The sequence below is a fragment of the Archocentrus centrarchus genome, chromosome 14 (genome assembly GCF_007364275.1).
Source record: "Archocentrus centrarchus isolate MPI-CPG fArcCen1 chromosome 14, fArcCen1, whole genome shotgun sequence".
NCBI lineage: Eukaryota > Metazoa > Chordata > Actinopteri > Cichliformes > Cichlidae > Archocentrus > Archocentrus centrarchus.
The window spans coordinates 12,127,006-12,142,619 of NC_044359.1; the positions used below are offsets into that span (position 1 = coordinate 12,127,006).

Sequence of the window (15,614 nt, forward strand, 5' to 3'; positions counted from 1 at the left end):
AACAACCATAATAATCAGAGGCAGGAAAACTAACAGTAAACACATTACAGGAGAACACTGGGGAGTTAAGAACCACCATAATAATAAACTCAAGACAGGAAGCTAAAATGTAAAAATACTATACAAACTGATATTAATACCAGGAATGAAAAACTGGAAGCAGGAGATCCTTGACACCCCCCCCACCACCACCACCACACCCCCCAAAAATAACTTTGTACACTAAAACAGAAACTCAGCAGAATCTGCCATTTATTAATATAAAGGAACATAACAGCTCCCAGGGATCATCACACACCATCCTTATGGTTTCCATGTATGTGTGTGAAAGTGTGAGGAGGTCCCAGAATAGAGCAGAATTAACAGCATATGGAATAATAATTTTCTATTGACTGAAATAAGTTTTTCTGGTAAAAGTCATGCAACAAATGTGTCCATGTGCACCCTAACTGCTCAGCTATTAGGATGCCATTATTATCTTTACATATAAGTATATATTTTAGCAAGACTTTGTAGCTCCAACTGTTTAAAAAAATACATTATGTATTTTGGGAGCATTTTCATGTTAGGTGTTTCTTGTCCACAGGCTATATTAATATATCAAAAACTCAGGGCCTTTATGCTCAAAAGGAAAATCTGGAAAGGATGTTGTTCGCTCCTTTATAGAAACGAAGCGGTAATGAGTTCTATTTTTCATGTGCTGCCATGGTTCCCGTAGTGAGTCGTGTCACACAAACAGCAAAAAAACAAAAAAAGAAAACAAAAAGAAAACAAAAACATTCAAAAATCTATAAAAAGTTCTCAAACCATTATTGTATTATAATCCCTTCCTCCATTGTTCTGAAGCGTTTCTGCTTTGCCAGAAAGCACACTTTGGCGCTGTGAAGCGTGGCGCAGATCTGTGGTATTTAGCTCAGCTGTGGAGAAACCGAGTGCACATACAGAACATATAAAACAGTAAGTGCTGCTGCAGGAGTGGATGGACATGTTTCATATGGACATTGTGAAACATTTTGCCAATAACTCGAGGCCAGAAATCTAATCAAATGTAACTGCTGTGAATCTAAGCAGTCTTCTGTATATGATGAAATTATGAGCTTTTCAGCATTTGTTCCCTTCTGCCCAAAAATAGGAGGAAGGCCTAAATTCATGTACAATATTTGGTAACCATTTAATCTGGCAGTAGCTGCTTTCTTGGGAGGAGCATTGACAAAAATTGGTCCAAACCAGCTTTGGCTTAGCAAGTTCAGTTAAAAACTAGGATCTGGTGTGGGTGTTGGACATGAAACAGGAGTCTGGGCTTTGTTTCACACTTGAACTGGGCCTATTTTAACCTGAAAGCAACCCCTCCCTCGGTGACCGCTGGAGAGCCTGGAGTCACCGCACTGTTGTGCTAAAGCCTGCTTTTGTTCTTGGATTCCTGTCAAGGAATGTGTTTTTCACTGGAAAAGCCACTAATTGTAACCGACACTGAAAACTAAAAACTGCTTATGCAATTTTGTTCAGAGCAGTAGCTGACCTAACCCTATTCTGCATGTTGCAGCGTTAAAAATTCCAACAGGAACTTTTGCTTCTAAAATGTGTCACGCTGACCTGAGTACGAGCTGTTTGTCTCTTCTTAACTCTTAGATTTTTAGACTGAACTTTTAATGCTTTTGAGCATTTCAGTTTATTGTGTGCTTCATTATTACTTTTATGGGAGAAGTAGCAGCAAATGAATCATTTTTTTAGGCGATCCTAAGATTTTCTTGACTGTCAAGTAACTAATAAGTACATGTGGGAAATATAAGTAAGATATGAGAGTAAGAATTATGTCTACCTAAATGTGAGCAAAGTGGAATATATAGCACAATTTTAAGTTTCTCTTTTTTTTTTTCTTGCACTACATAAATTGACATATTTCTCTTCAGTAGATGGTGTGCTGTGATACTGTAACCATAGCTGAGGTGGAATTGTTTGAGAAATAAATTGCTTCCGGCAATCACTTGTGAATAAGGGAGCAGCCGAAAATAGCTTTCTAATGACTCCTCGGGGCATATAATGTCTAAATTGTGGATTTTGATAAATACTGGCTACTTTTTCTTAATAACGTGTGAGAAAAAACACCATGTGTCTCTTAAGACAGCTCACTCTGTTACTGAGCATTGCTTAATTAGAGGTGCAGCACTCTGCCAGGCTCTGCACTTGGTTAAAACGCTGATAAAATATGTTTGCGGTAGCCAGGGTGTCACGCAGCTCTCTTGATGTTTTTTCTAATAATTTGATTACCAGGAATGATTTTCTTAATCTGGCCTCAGCTTCCTGTCTGAGTATTTAACCTAAGTATACAGTTCACTCTGTTCTGATTTTATAAGTAAGATGTTCTATTTCTTAAATAATATTAAACTTATGCACACAGTTAATTAATGAAAACATCTTTTTTTGGGTTTTTTGGCCCGCTGTTTTGTATAATCTGTGCAATCATCACAATTTTGAAAGTCTTGGAGTATATGCAATAAGCTTTATTCTTTCTTTTTTTTCCCTCTTGCTTTAGTTCGATTCAAGATCATGGATAATGGCCACCTGCAGATCCGCGGCATTAAGAAGACAGATGAGGGCATATATACTTGTGAGGCTCGTGTCATGGCCAGGGGAGAGATCGACTTCAGGACGATGAAGGTCATTGTGAACGGTGAGCACTGCATCTGCCACCCTCTGCACTCTGCCTGCACATCAATATTTGTTTTTATTTAACAGATCAGGACACAGTAATGAGCCTGATGGCTCTACAACACCTTAAACCTTTTTTGTTGCACCAAATGATGTTAGTCAGATCATTTGTCCATCTTCTTCAAGTTTCTGGGCCAGATAAAGATATTCAATCAACTGTAGAGCAGAATGATTCGTGGGGTTCTCAGAAAATAGTTTTTTTTTTTTTGGAAAATATAAAAACATGTTTTGGGCAAGTTTCTTGAGAAAATGTCAGTTCTTACAAACTACTCTGTAGATTTTCAGTGACAGTTGAGTTTTCACTGAGCATCTCTGAGCCCTCCGAGTAACTGAAGAAATACAGGAAATATCCCTTAAACTGCATTTCAGGGCTGAAAAGTCAAACCAAATCAAGTTCACATCCACTCCTAGTGTCACAATTTAAAACCTTTTATCTGTTTTATGAGAACTCACTGGAGGAAACATGAAGTGCATTTTGGGTAAACTTTACACCCATTTATATCACCTTGTGGGACAGGTAGTTGGTTAAAACAAGTTACATCAGAGGTCTCATTTTTTTTTTTTTTTTTGGTATACTGTTTTCTGAACTTTTTTCATTGTTTGGTTATTTAAATCTACATATCTAGATTAAACCTCTTTACATATGATATACACCTTTGTTGTGTGAAATTCAGATTAATCTTGTATCTTTTTCATACATATTATTCTATTATTATTCTTTTTCAGTGCTTCCCACCATTCGTGCCAGGCAGCCAGAAGTCAACTCTACAGCAGACATTGGTAGTTCTGCTTTACTGGCTTGTGATGCGGATGGTTTCCCGGAGCCCACCGTTACCTGGGCATAGTACGTCAGTCATTGTTTTTATGTGTCTGTTGTGATGAGGGTTCAGAGTTACCCCAGGAGAAGCTCCGAGCTTCCGATAAAGTGAAGCATCTCCTCCCGTTCTTGACCTCGAAATAAGCGAGTTATAGTTGGAATAATCATATGAATAATTATGAATTAGGAAATGCTATGCTCCGTGCTTTGTAAACCTCTCCATGTCCAAAACTTCAAAGACGAACTAAACCAAAAAGAAATACTGAAAGCAACACAAAAGATCTGAACATGAAATCCCCCCACAGGCAATCTGCCAAGCAGGTAAAAGCAGCCTGATAAGATTAAGCTGAGATGAATGATATGTGCGGTAGAGCAGCGGAAGACAAACTATGCACTATACAGTGTACTAGTACTTAAAGCACATAGAGGGCTTTTATTAATTCCAGGTTTTCAATGGAAACTCCGTATAACTCACACTCATTAGTATTCATTAAGGAGCGGGAGATTTATATACCGTTACCTTTTGCTTTCTCATTTCAGCAGTCCATTTATGACAGAATGATACGGAGAGATATTCTGATGGCTTTTTACCTTAATGATCGAAATCTGTGTAATAACGTTCACGGTAAAAGGGTAAATGAGTCACATGTTCTGCCTGTTACTAGATAAAGGGTTGGGGGGACAGATCTGCATCTACATTAGATTTGTCTTGCTGAAACTTCATCCCGTGTGAATTAGGAATTTGTTATGCTACTTTAACGGCTGCGATTTATACTTACAGGTCAGTTCAGCTAGTTATAAACATTCCTAATCAGAAAGGACCGCGGGGTTTGTTTGTTTCTTATCTTTGGAGCAAGAAGGAGCATCAATTTAACAGTGACACTTTTATAAGAGCAAGGCTACCCTTTAGCAACAGGATGTACTCTGTAGCCCAAATTACAAATGGATCAGAAACCTGTGCAGGTACACATCACAAGGTAGCTGTCAGACTGTCTCTGCCGTATTTCTCCAGCTGCTGGACACACTTATAATAAGGAAATAATAAATCGCTGCATATAGTGGTCAGGCCAGATTTGTGACGCTGCATTAAATCGAACTCATCTTTTCTTTGAAGTAGCAGAAGGAGAGAAGCATTTTATTATTTTTCTGCTTAAAAAAATTATGCTAAATAGGTTTAGCTCCAGTGAAGCCTCATAAAAGGACACTTCAGTACAACTGGAGGTGCAAATTGCATGTTTCAGCTTTAGCGCCACTTGTAGCTTATGTGTCTCTTTCTAAATTGAGCTTTATGAACAAATCTAAGATAATCTTGCTGGTGATCGCTACATTAAACAAACAATTTGGCAGCCCTGTCAGTCCTCTTTGTTCTTGTGTTCGTACCGCCTTTCACTTACGCGCGGCACATTTCGGAGTGTCACTTTTGTAAAATAGCTGTAAATATGGAATTAATGCTGACTATAGATTGTTGTGTGAGAGAAACTGTGTAATTACATCTGGGTTTTCACTCAGTGTAGGCCGTTTAAAATTCAGTTTTGATTTGCACAGCGTGTGAAAAGATACTGAATCTCTTTTATGCCCTTTATTAAAGCCAGTTTTTACATTAAACTTGTTAAAATATATTTATAGGGATTATGAGACTAAACTACTACATAGGTCAACAAGCAGAATAAAACCTACAGCGAATACAGAAAATACCACCAATTGTAGTGATCACCTGGTTTGTGTTTCATTAAGTGCTGGCGATTAAAGAACTGGTTTACATAGAAAAATCTTTGCAGCTAACTTAATGATTAATGATTTTAAACACAAACCTAATACATCTGCTATCAGCTGGAATAGTAACTTTATTCATTCTGGATGTGAGATGCTTTGCGACCACCGAGTTGTGCAAATTTACTTTTTCATGGAGAGAAAACTGAGGATGTCAGCCTGAGCGTGCTTTCTCATGCAGCTGTTTGCTTAGTGCATGTTAATATTCTTGGTGCATCATTCATGTCTCCATCCAGCAGCAACACTGCTGTGAGGGGGAACCTTTAGACAAAGCATTATTGGAGCCATGTGAGGAAATAAGATGAGTGAATCCTGTTCACAGCTGTCTGGCATGCGGCAAAGCTAATGAGTGGTGTGGTTTTTGACACTGAGGAAGATGCAGGTCCTGGCCAGAAGAGGGTTAAGATGGACAGGAAGGTTGGTTGGAGGATAGATGTGTGAGGCACTGGAAAAACATAGGGGTAAGGCTCTATTTGTTCTACTTGCTGACAGGGCTGTCATTCACTGTCTGGCTGCTGGAGGAATGCTGCTGCTCCAGGTCTGCAAACACTTAATTTACTATAAAGAAAGATTCTAACCTCGAGTGAAAGTTTGGCTCCCAAGAGTAACCGAGTGTTTTTCTGAAATCTAAAAGAAACATGCATCATCATACAATTGGTGTATGACCTTCTTAAAAACAAGGCTGAAAGGGAACAAACGCTAACAGAATGTGTGGAAATGTTGGAGGTGTACTTAGAAGTATTCAGTGCAGTACAGCATTTTTGGTCTTCCAGCCTTTGTTGTCTGCGGGCTGCTTACTTCAGTAGATAAAACCCCAACTGTTCTTTGTCAGTGAGTTCAGAAACTTATTTGTAGGCTCCTCGAGTAAATGCACATCACCTGGACACTTGTCTTTTCTTCTTTTTCCCCTCGCTACAGTAACAATGTTGTCCTTGAAACGGGTGATAAGTACAGCCTCAATGAGGATGGTTCAGAATTGGTAATCAAACATGTCACCAAAGTGGACGAAGGAGATTACACTTGCATCGCCAAGAACAAGGCAGGAGAGAAAACTGAGGAAGTCAGCCTGAATGTGTTTGGTAAGAAAATAACTGCATTTGCTTATGATTAGTTATGCATAAAGAACACTGTGGCTGTTTTTTTACTACCTCTGACTTTTGTTGTTGTTGTTGTTGTTGTTGTTGTACTTAGTGGCATTAGCTGTACACTCTAATACAGCTTTTCCAGTGGCTGGGCGCAGGGGTGCACAGTGTGAAACATACAGCATCTACTGTTGAAGACTAATTTAGCACCCCACACTAGAGTTTCTCTTCATGAGGAAATTATGTAATCGTGTGCTTGTGGCACTGTTATAAGTCAGTGGGGTATGAAACCACAACCCTAATGAAGCACGTCTGTATTTCTTGCCACAGTGATACCAAAATATCTTTATCAGATCAGCGATGGATCAAATGACTGTGTCAAATGTGCCGTTCACAATGACATAATCGTTTGACTACATACACTCATGGGCCACTGATGAGTTTGTGATCAGCTGAACATCAGAATTTTTCAGCCTCTACTATGAAACCCAGTCAATAGAAAAAAGGGAGCAGAAAGATTAGCGCCCATAACTGTTAATAAATGTCAAGCATCTATTAGATGTTTTAAAAAATAAAGAAGGAGGGTGTTGAATGAGGAGCATTAAACCAAAGCAGCATTTTTGAGGTATCCTGATCTGTGTCTAGAAACCAATACTAATAACGCGCTCTGTCCTCTTTCTAGTACAACCCAGCATTACCTACCTGAGTAACCAAACTGCTTCGGAGTTTGATGAACAAGTCACCCTGACATGTGAGGCTTCAGGTGACCCCACACCCACCATATCCTGGAGTTTTGGGAACAAGGTTTTCACAGAAGGAGAACAGGTACAATTCTAGTGTGGTAATGTCATAAAGACCCTTTTTTTTTTTTGTTTTTTTTTTAAAGATAATAGACATTTTTGAGAAAAGGGGCACCGTAGATAGGTAAAAAAAACAATATTGCAGATATTTGAGGTATTTGCCAAAAGTCATTCTGTGCAAATATTTTTCTTTTTACAGTACACATCTGCATTTTAATAACAAAATGCTAACAGTAAATAAAAACCAGTCATTCTGAATATCATTCAGAAAAGATCAGCTGGTTGAAAACTAGAATGCGGAGAATCCACATGGTTCCAGACAATGTGTGCCAAACAGCTGTTATCAGAAACAGTTCTTATAAATTGTCACGTAACTCGGAAAAAAAAAAGACATGACTTCAATTTCAGTGTATAAATATTTACGTGGACATATTTGAGGATTTTTGTCACCCATTCACCGACTTTCATGTTTTAATTAGGTCTTGGAATCCCATCAGTTATTTTTTTTACTGCCATCACATTCCATCTCATATCATTAATAACTAATCAGATGGCCATTCAACCCAACGCACGTGTTGGGAACGCAGCCAGAAGTGCTTATTAAATCCTTCATCGTTACTTGAGTTTGAACTTTGCACACTGAAGTTTGGACGCTGCCGTCGTTAGCTCTGTGAACAGAGCTGTCTTTTATTCATTAGTTTTTAATGGAAATGTTTTTGTGAATTCAGTATGAAAAGTAAATTTGAAGGAAATTAAACGAGAGCAAAAACCCAAACAAAAGTGAAAATGATTTCATTGGTATTAGCTTAATTATTACTATGAATCAGATTGTTTTGATCCCAGCTATGCTCCTCTGGCACACTGCTGTGATAATCCACTTTGGGAATGAGTGGGCACTTTTTTTTCCCAGGATGAACATGATATGAGTAAAGCAGCCACATAAGGGTTATGCATCTTTGTCATGCCTTGGCGTATATCCTAGTTCTTCTCTCCGTGTCCTTCAGGAGCGCTGGAGATAACGCTGGATTAAAGCTTTGCTTATAGGACATGGTAAAAGGCTTCTTAAGACGTGTAAGCCATGAACACCATTCCTTTCCTTATTTTCTCCATTACAGTGGTCACGGCGTTCTGGCAGTTGCCAGCCTGGTGAGAGAGTCTCATCCAAAGTCTATTGTTATGCTCTTATCAGCTCATTAAAATTGTATAATTTTGAAAAATCCATCTTAACGGTCTATTCTGACAATGCACATTGTGCTAGCAGCAAACAGATTAGTCACTTCAGAGGGGTAATTTTCTGTGAATGCAGTAAACAGTATTAAGATAATTACCTTGCTGCCTCTACCAGGTTTTCGGATCCAGGAAAGACATTTCATGCATTGGTTTGTGATTCAGCTAGTGTTACATACTGCTACATGTGTATATTACTTCTAAAAGCACTGAAAGTTAGATACTGCGTATTTTCCTGATACAGCTGGGTTATGGACTGGTTGCTGCCCTGAGGACATTTGCTGTAGAACAACAAAAACGTGATGATTTGGCATGCAACTTGTATATCTTTCTCTTCCTGCCAACAGTATGCTGGCATTTAATTAGGCATAACATAAGCTCTACCTTGTCACTACCAGAAGCATTTAGCATTGCATGAAATTGCTGAGTCCATTTTTGCTTTGTTTTGTTGCTTTTTTTTTTTAGTAACTGCTGTGAAATATGTTCCCACACAGTGATTCTGTCCATATAAAAACAGTCTTTGGGAACTCAGATTGTTGCACTGCTGTATCAGACACAGTTGTTTTGCAAGCGCTTCGAATGACACAGGTGTGTAACAACAATAGAGGCGCTATTCTCGGAGCTCCACACTGTAAATTCGGTGGAAGCACCTGTCCTGCTATTTCCCGCTGGGCATAAGAGAGTCAGCTGCACAGTATTTTGGGCCATGCTGGCCTACTTTATCTAACGTGCTCTGTCAGTTGGTGCATTGTGATGAATTATGTATCAAAGCTGCCATGTAGATCATTTTCACGTTAAATATATCTCTGTGAAATTAACTATTGATTTTTTTGGTGTAATAATATAAAACTAAAAAGACCATGGTAATGGCATTCGCTAACATCTCTGGTAGTAATAGTGTTAATATTCTCTATAATAGTAATTGTAAATACAGCTAAACACCTAAAATTGCTGAAGTCTTAAATAAGCTAATTGGAGCAAATACAACAAGAGCTGGGGACTGTGCACTAAACGTGGCAACAGTATTTACCTCAGTGGGATGATTTTAAATAAACACAAGGCTGTTTTATATTGTTTGTGCACAGTGTAGTAAAAAAGAATGTATTCTTTTTGGGGGTTTTGTAGTGCACAGATCTTGATGAGTTGTTCTTAAACTGAAATGGATTTGCTTTTAGACTTAATGGCAGAGATTTGTAAATTATCCATCCAATACTCCAGCTGTGCTGGAAAATGATCAGTTTGCACATTTGAGTCACTTAAAATATTCTCATATTTTCCTATTAACTGTGCAATTTATCACTGCCAATCAGTGGAGGCATCCGTGACTGTATTGCAAGTTTCTGAATGTAATCTTCCACCTGCAAGACAGGACTTGCATGTCATATTCACAGTTGTCACTGAGCGTCTTCCATTCGCGGCCTGTCATCGTCCCTCTCCTTCCTATCTATCACTGTCAGATACATTTTGATTTAATGTTGCTGTACTCAGAAAATCCCGCTGATCATTTGGTAATAGCTGTCACTAATTTTCACTGGGTCTTCATTCATCATCACCTTCCTGTTTGCCATGCTCTGTCTTCCATTCATGTTCTACTTCTACATCATACCAGCCAGGCTAAAGAGCGCAGACATATTTGTAATGATGTTCAATGACAGAACAGTAATTTTACTGGCTTCTGCTGCTTCTTTTGAATATTACTGACTTGAAAAAAAATGCAGCTAATGGAATCATTGTGTGATATATCAAGACATAATTTCAGTGTACTGCTGAGGGGCTTTGTGGTATGGACATGTACACCACATGATAAGAACCTGTATGTAGTTGATCTTAATGGAGGATAAGTGGTGGAAGTCAGTGTTCTGTACTTAAATGAATGAGTTAATCAAAATACATAAACCATGATGGCAAAATGTGCTGATTAGGAAAACAAAGTCCCTAGGTGCCGGTAGTGATTCTTGTGTAATTAGTTTCCTTAGTGTGCCTCCAAATTCTCTTATTAGAGTTCAGTAATTAATAAGTGACTGAAAAGGCCCCGTACAGCTACAGGAAAAGTGTGCTCGGGTATTTTGACCAGTTCTGTTTATGGCTGAACTGCCAAGTTAGAAACCCTGACCCTCATCATAGCAGCCATTTTCACACTAAAGAAACCTTGAACTAGATAATGCCAGGTTTTTGAGTTAGTTTTTGCTCCTTTTAATACTTAAACAGAGAGAAATAATATATTTATGACATCATTAATCATAATTGTAATAAATAAAGCTTTATATGAAACGATTCATTTGCATCCAATCTGAAAATAAACATAGTTCTCATAAACAAAACCAGAACAGTACCATTTATTTTATGCATTATTTGCTTTAACAGGCTAAAAGAAAATCATGGTATGGTATTTCAAAGATGCAAACATTAGCTGCAGGTAAATCCAGTCTGCATGGATCATTTTTAAAAGCTCACTTTGCTCCACTGTGTGGCTGTTTGTCTTTGCTTCTGTCCTCTCTAGGCTTCTTGGACTCGACCAGACAAATATGAGGTATGGCTACTAAATACCGTAGCCTGATTCTAGTTGTACTAGCCCAGACTTACACCATAGAGTACACCCCCCCCCCTTTTTTTTTCTTCTTTGCAGAGCAGAAGTGTTATCACTTAGCCCACATTTAATATGCAACACATTATTTAGTTGTGCACTTAATGTGTAGACTAATAGCCACATAGTACAGTTCATTTAATACATTTAGTTCCAGTATGCATTTAGACTTGCTCGATTAGCTTAGCCCTGTTTATTTTATGTCAACAAATTTCAATGTGAGACGCAGGCGTCTCAGTGTGGACTAAGTAGTTCCATTCTTTGGCCATGCTCTTATTTCCTGCTGCATAATGTGGTAAATTCTCAGACTTTGCATGGCACAGGTTAAAAAAATCCTCCATTGTTAATTGATCAGCAGCTCCACAAAAAACAGAAAAAAACACTGTCTGCTCTGCTGTGAGCAACCTATACGTCTAACTCACCAATTTCTAGTAAATAACAGAATGGATTTTAATGGGGTAGCCTCCTGTCATGGGCCAGGGGCCTGCATGTTTTCGCTTTAACCGTACGCTATAGCGGCTCCCTTATTCAGCCTCCTGGGGCCTCATTTGTATTGTGGTCTCACTGTCAGTTCAACCAAATGACAAAAACAAACAAAAAAAAAGGTCTTTCTTGCTCCTGGTCATATGTAGCCAAGTAGAGAGTTTTGATTTTGTTTGTCCAGGTTTTGGGAGATCTTTCCAAAATGTCTGTTTTCAACCTTTAATAGAAAGAAGGTTGAATTCTGTTTGTGGTGTGCTCTTTTAAAGTCTCACAGTGACTTAGGTAGAGCTCTAATGGCATTAACAGGTATTTTTAAGGGGTAAATTTATGTGTGTTTAAATTAAAAAAAAAAAAAAAAACACTTCTCACACTCCTGTTCTGGTTTTTGACAGAAAAGAAAACATGCACACTCTTGGCCCGCTGCAAAAACAGTTGCTGCCTTTGGATCGAACTGACACAATATAATCAGCTCACTTCAGTCACCAGTGCCACACCTATGTGACAAGCAACCAAACTAAAGGAATTAATTGTCATATTAAGTGTTTATAACACACAGATTCAGAATTCTGACAGGTTTGTTCTAACTGGCTTTAATAACTTTCTTTAATAAATACATTGATTTCCTGCTGGTATAATGTTGTGAAGGATATTTAAATGATCAAATTACACATGTCTGTTTAACATAGTGTTATCCCAGCATGTGACAATTATCATGTCACCTTGTTGGGAAGTTGACTGGGTTTCAAGTTGTGTGATTTATGGATCCACTGCTGCAGCCTGTGTTTTTATTTTGTAGCTGAAGTTCTTCCACATTTACCTCTTTGAGTACAATCGAATGCAATGATCACTACAGAACTCTCCCAGCTTGACACAGTTGACTGTGCAGTATATTGAAGAAGTTTAATGAATACATTACTTGTATCACTTGGTGATTTTATTACATGGTGAACTTGATGTAGCTCATCAGACATTGTTTTGGTGGAATCGTAAGGCCATAGAGTAATCATGTTATAAACGGGACTTATTGAGCTTTTCCATACTGTCATACTGTTAATATGAAACGAGGTGAGGCGGCAGACTACCCGAAATTGTTTAACTAGTTGGTTTAACTAAGGGTTACTTTTTCTCCCCCACTTTTGGCTGTGTATTATGTCAGTGAGACTGGATATCTCTAACAGGATCCTCTCAGGCACACAGCTCTGTCGGTCCCACCCACCTGTCGGTCAAACTTTTTGCTTGCAAGGGGCAGCCAGTAAGAAGAAAGGTGACTTAAAGGGAGGAGGAAGGGCTCTACAGTAACTTGCTTCACACAGAGGATGAACTGAGGGGTTGCCGCTGACCATATACATATACCGTGCGGCGGCGTGGGTGGCTCAGGTTCGAATCCTGGCCTGTTGCCATTTCCCCCCTGTGTCTCTCCTCCCGATTTCCTGTCTCTCTACACTGCAGCTATCAAATAAAGCCGTGAAAGGCCAAAAAAAAAAAAAAGATTACGTTGAACTGTGAATCATGCAAAACTACTCCAGTAGAGTCCAAGAATAAAACCATGGAGTTGGACATAAGCAAAAGACCCCATTAAATATTTTCTTGTCAGCTGTCAGTGAATGTATTTCCAACAGCACAAAATGGATCAAGCAAATCTTCAGGCTTTGGCCTCGTGTCCATTGGATGTTAGCTGAACTGAGCTGACAGGTGTTAATCAGCAACTGTAAAAAGCAGTCATTAAACAATTAGTCATAGTACACAATCCAACATGAGAGGTGAAATTATGCTAAAAGACAACAGCAAAGCCTTTTTACTCTGTCTTAATGTCATTAAGAAGTGCACTTTAGGAGACAGTCTGACACTTGAACCAGATGAGAGTCTGATTATGATAACCTGCCTGCTGACTGAGTTTCCATGTTGACCATGTTGACTGCTAGTTTTCTTCTTAGCGACTCGGTGTCTGTTAAGTAAAGACAATTGCAGTTAAATGGAATCTATTTTCTGTTTGCCTTTTTTTAACTGTGGTCTTCAGTTACCTGTCTTAAATCCTAAGCTTTGTCCCACCTTAACGCTTTGGAGGGTTTGAGAACATCAAGTAGACATTTTTGTTATATTTTTCCTTGATTAAAGATCTGACAGTGGAGAAACGGAAGGAACTGAGGACAGAAATAGATGAGGGAATGATCTGTAGCACAAGTCCCCAGGCTGGATTAAAATTAAGAATGCTGCTTTGTATATTCATGTCCTGTGCTTTAAACCCCTCGGCCATCGGGGTGTCCCGAGTCAGCATTCTAGAGTTTAAAGTGGACAAGGACCACTCCCAATAGTTTCAAAGTTTAATTTATGGAGGAGGCACAGGTTCAGCCCGTCCTTGAGGTGTTCTCTGAAAAAATACATCTTCATGTGCTATATTCTGCTAAAGGATCCTGCTACCAAATTGGGAGACGGTTAATCATGAGCTGAATTCTTGATATAGTAGAGTTCATTTTTTTAAACTGTTGGCGAACCTCTGTGTTAAAAAGAAAAGTTCCACTTTTATCTGTCTAAACCTCCTCCTTTTTCAAAGGAGTTATTAATACAGCATTAACATCATTTTATTAAGCTGGTCTTTTAGGCATTGTAAAGGCGCTAGCCACAAAGTATAAATGGCTCTTGCACCGTGATTGCTGAGAATAGCAGATCTACATCTACAGTAATAAATATACAGACACAGCCTGTGCATATTATGTCTGACAGTCTACCTCTCTTAATAACACTTACTGTACAGAATGTACGACAAGCAAAACACATGTATAAAGATTTGCTCTGCAAATTAAATCAGCAGTGAATACGCAACAAAGGATGCTGAAAAGTCATGCCCATACCTTTTCTTACAAGTCTACATCATAATTCATTTGCATAATTAAAGTGATTTGATTAATGAATGAATCCCGTTCAAAGGTCTGCCTTCTCACTTCTACCTGTGCTGTATTATTAAAGCATTATTCTCTATTAACCTTTTTCCTGTTTATATTCTAGCAGTGTACCCGGTGCAGCTCTTTCCTTCGTTACTGCAGTAAGACAAGATTAATGCTGCCCTTTCAAAATGTTCCAGGACACTCCCTCGGATCTTCAGTAAACAGCAGAAATATTTCTGCCACATCTGCGTCACACTGCTCTGTAAAGAAAAACAATTTGTGACATAATACTTACACAACAAATATAACTAAATACTACAAACCATGTAAGTTTGTACACTTGAGCCTCTCGAACGGCTAAAATATTAAGAGGAGTCTATGGCACCAAAAATGTATATCTTGTATTTGTGTCAGCCGTGTCCCCCAGAGGGAAGATAAACTGTGACAGTTTTTTTAACAGCCATGGGTTTTATAGTTATTGCAACTTTATTAATCATTTCATAGGGCGCCTCTTTATTACTGCTGTCTTTTTTTGTTTTCCACCTGCTGACTTTCGCCTTGTGATTTTAAAACTTGCAGAAAATACACTTTTCGTCTTCACAAAATGGTGCAGAACATAAAGCATTCTCTCCATTGGCCTTATATTTGTATTAAGTTACATGCACAGCAACGGTCAAGTTGGGTCCAATGCATTTATTAAAAAAGTGACTGAGGTCATTGGGCCACTTTTGGTGTCAGTTGTGTAGCTGTTCAGAGCTCACTCGGAGTAAGGCACAATAATTTCAGACTTATAAGCAAAGAACATCCAACAAATACTAAATTCTCTCCCAAAAGAGTTCATTGCACTTGTCTTTACGTTGTCTCCATCCTGCTGGTTTGTTTTTATAGTTCCCACTTCATCTTCTGTTTTTTTATCCTGTTTGCATTGGCAAAAGAGCAAATATAGACTCACCCTTTTGCCTCTTTTTCATAAAACTACCTGCTTTATGAGTGAGAATACTTTCTTTCTCTTCATCTCTATAGAGCCTTGATAGAAATGTGGTGGTACGCAGTCATGCACGGGTGTCCTCCCTCACCTTGAAAAATGTCCAGTTCACGTATGCCGGACAGTACCTCTGCACTGCCAGCAACTCCATCGGCCAGGACACCCAGCACATGTACCTGGAAGTCCGCTGTAAGTCACAAAACTCTGCCTGCACGCACACGACACCGGATTATCTGTGCTGTCAACAGAGATAATCTCACATTTGCACAAATATA

General features: G+C 38.7%; 1 protein-coding gene across 11 annotated transcripts in view; it reads left to right on the plus strand.

The window, feature by feature from the left end:
• Window positions 1-15,614, plus strand: part of ncam1a (neural cell adhesion molecule 1a) — a 259,779-nt gene that overhangs the window by 182,551 nt on the left and 61,614 nt on the right. For 7 of the 11 annotated variants that reach the window (XM_030747101.1, XM_030747104.1, XM_030747103.1 and 4 more), the window contains exons 5-10: window positions 2,534-2,671; window positions 3,436-3,553; window positions 6,215-6,375; window positions 7,061-7,203; window positions 10,906-10,935; window positions 15,378-15,528. In XM_030747101.1, coding sequence (XP_030602961.1) covers window positions 2,534-2,671; window positions 3,436-3,553; window positions 6,215-6,375; window positions 7,061-7,203; window positions 10,906-10,935; window positions 15,378-15,528 — 741 coding nt within the window. The remainder of the gene's footprint in view (window positions 1-2,533; window positions 2,672-3,435; window positions 3,554-6,214; window positions 6,376-7,060; window positions 7,204-10,905; window positions 10,936-15,377; window positions 15,529-15,614) is intronic. The other 4 variants (XM_030747102.1, XM_030747111.1, XM_030747110.1 and 1 more) reach the window with 1 other exon arrangement.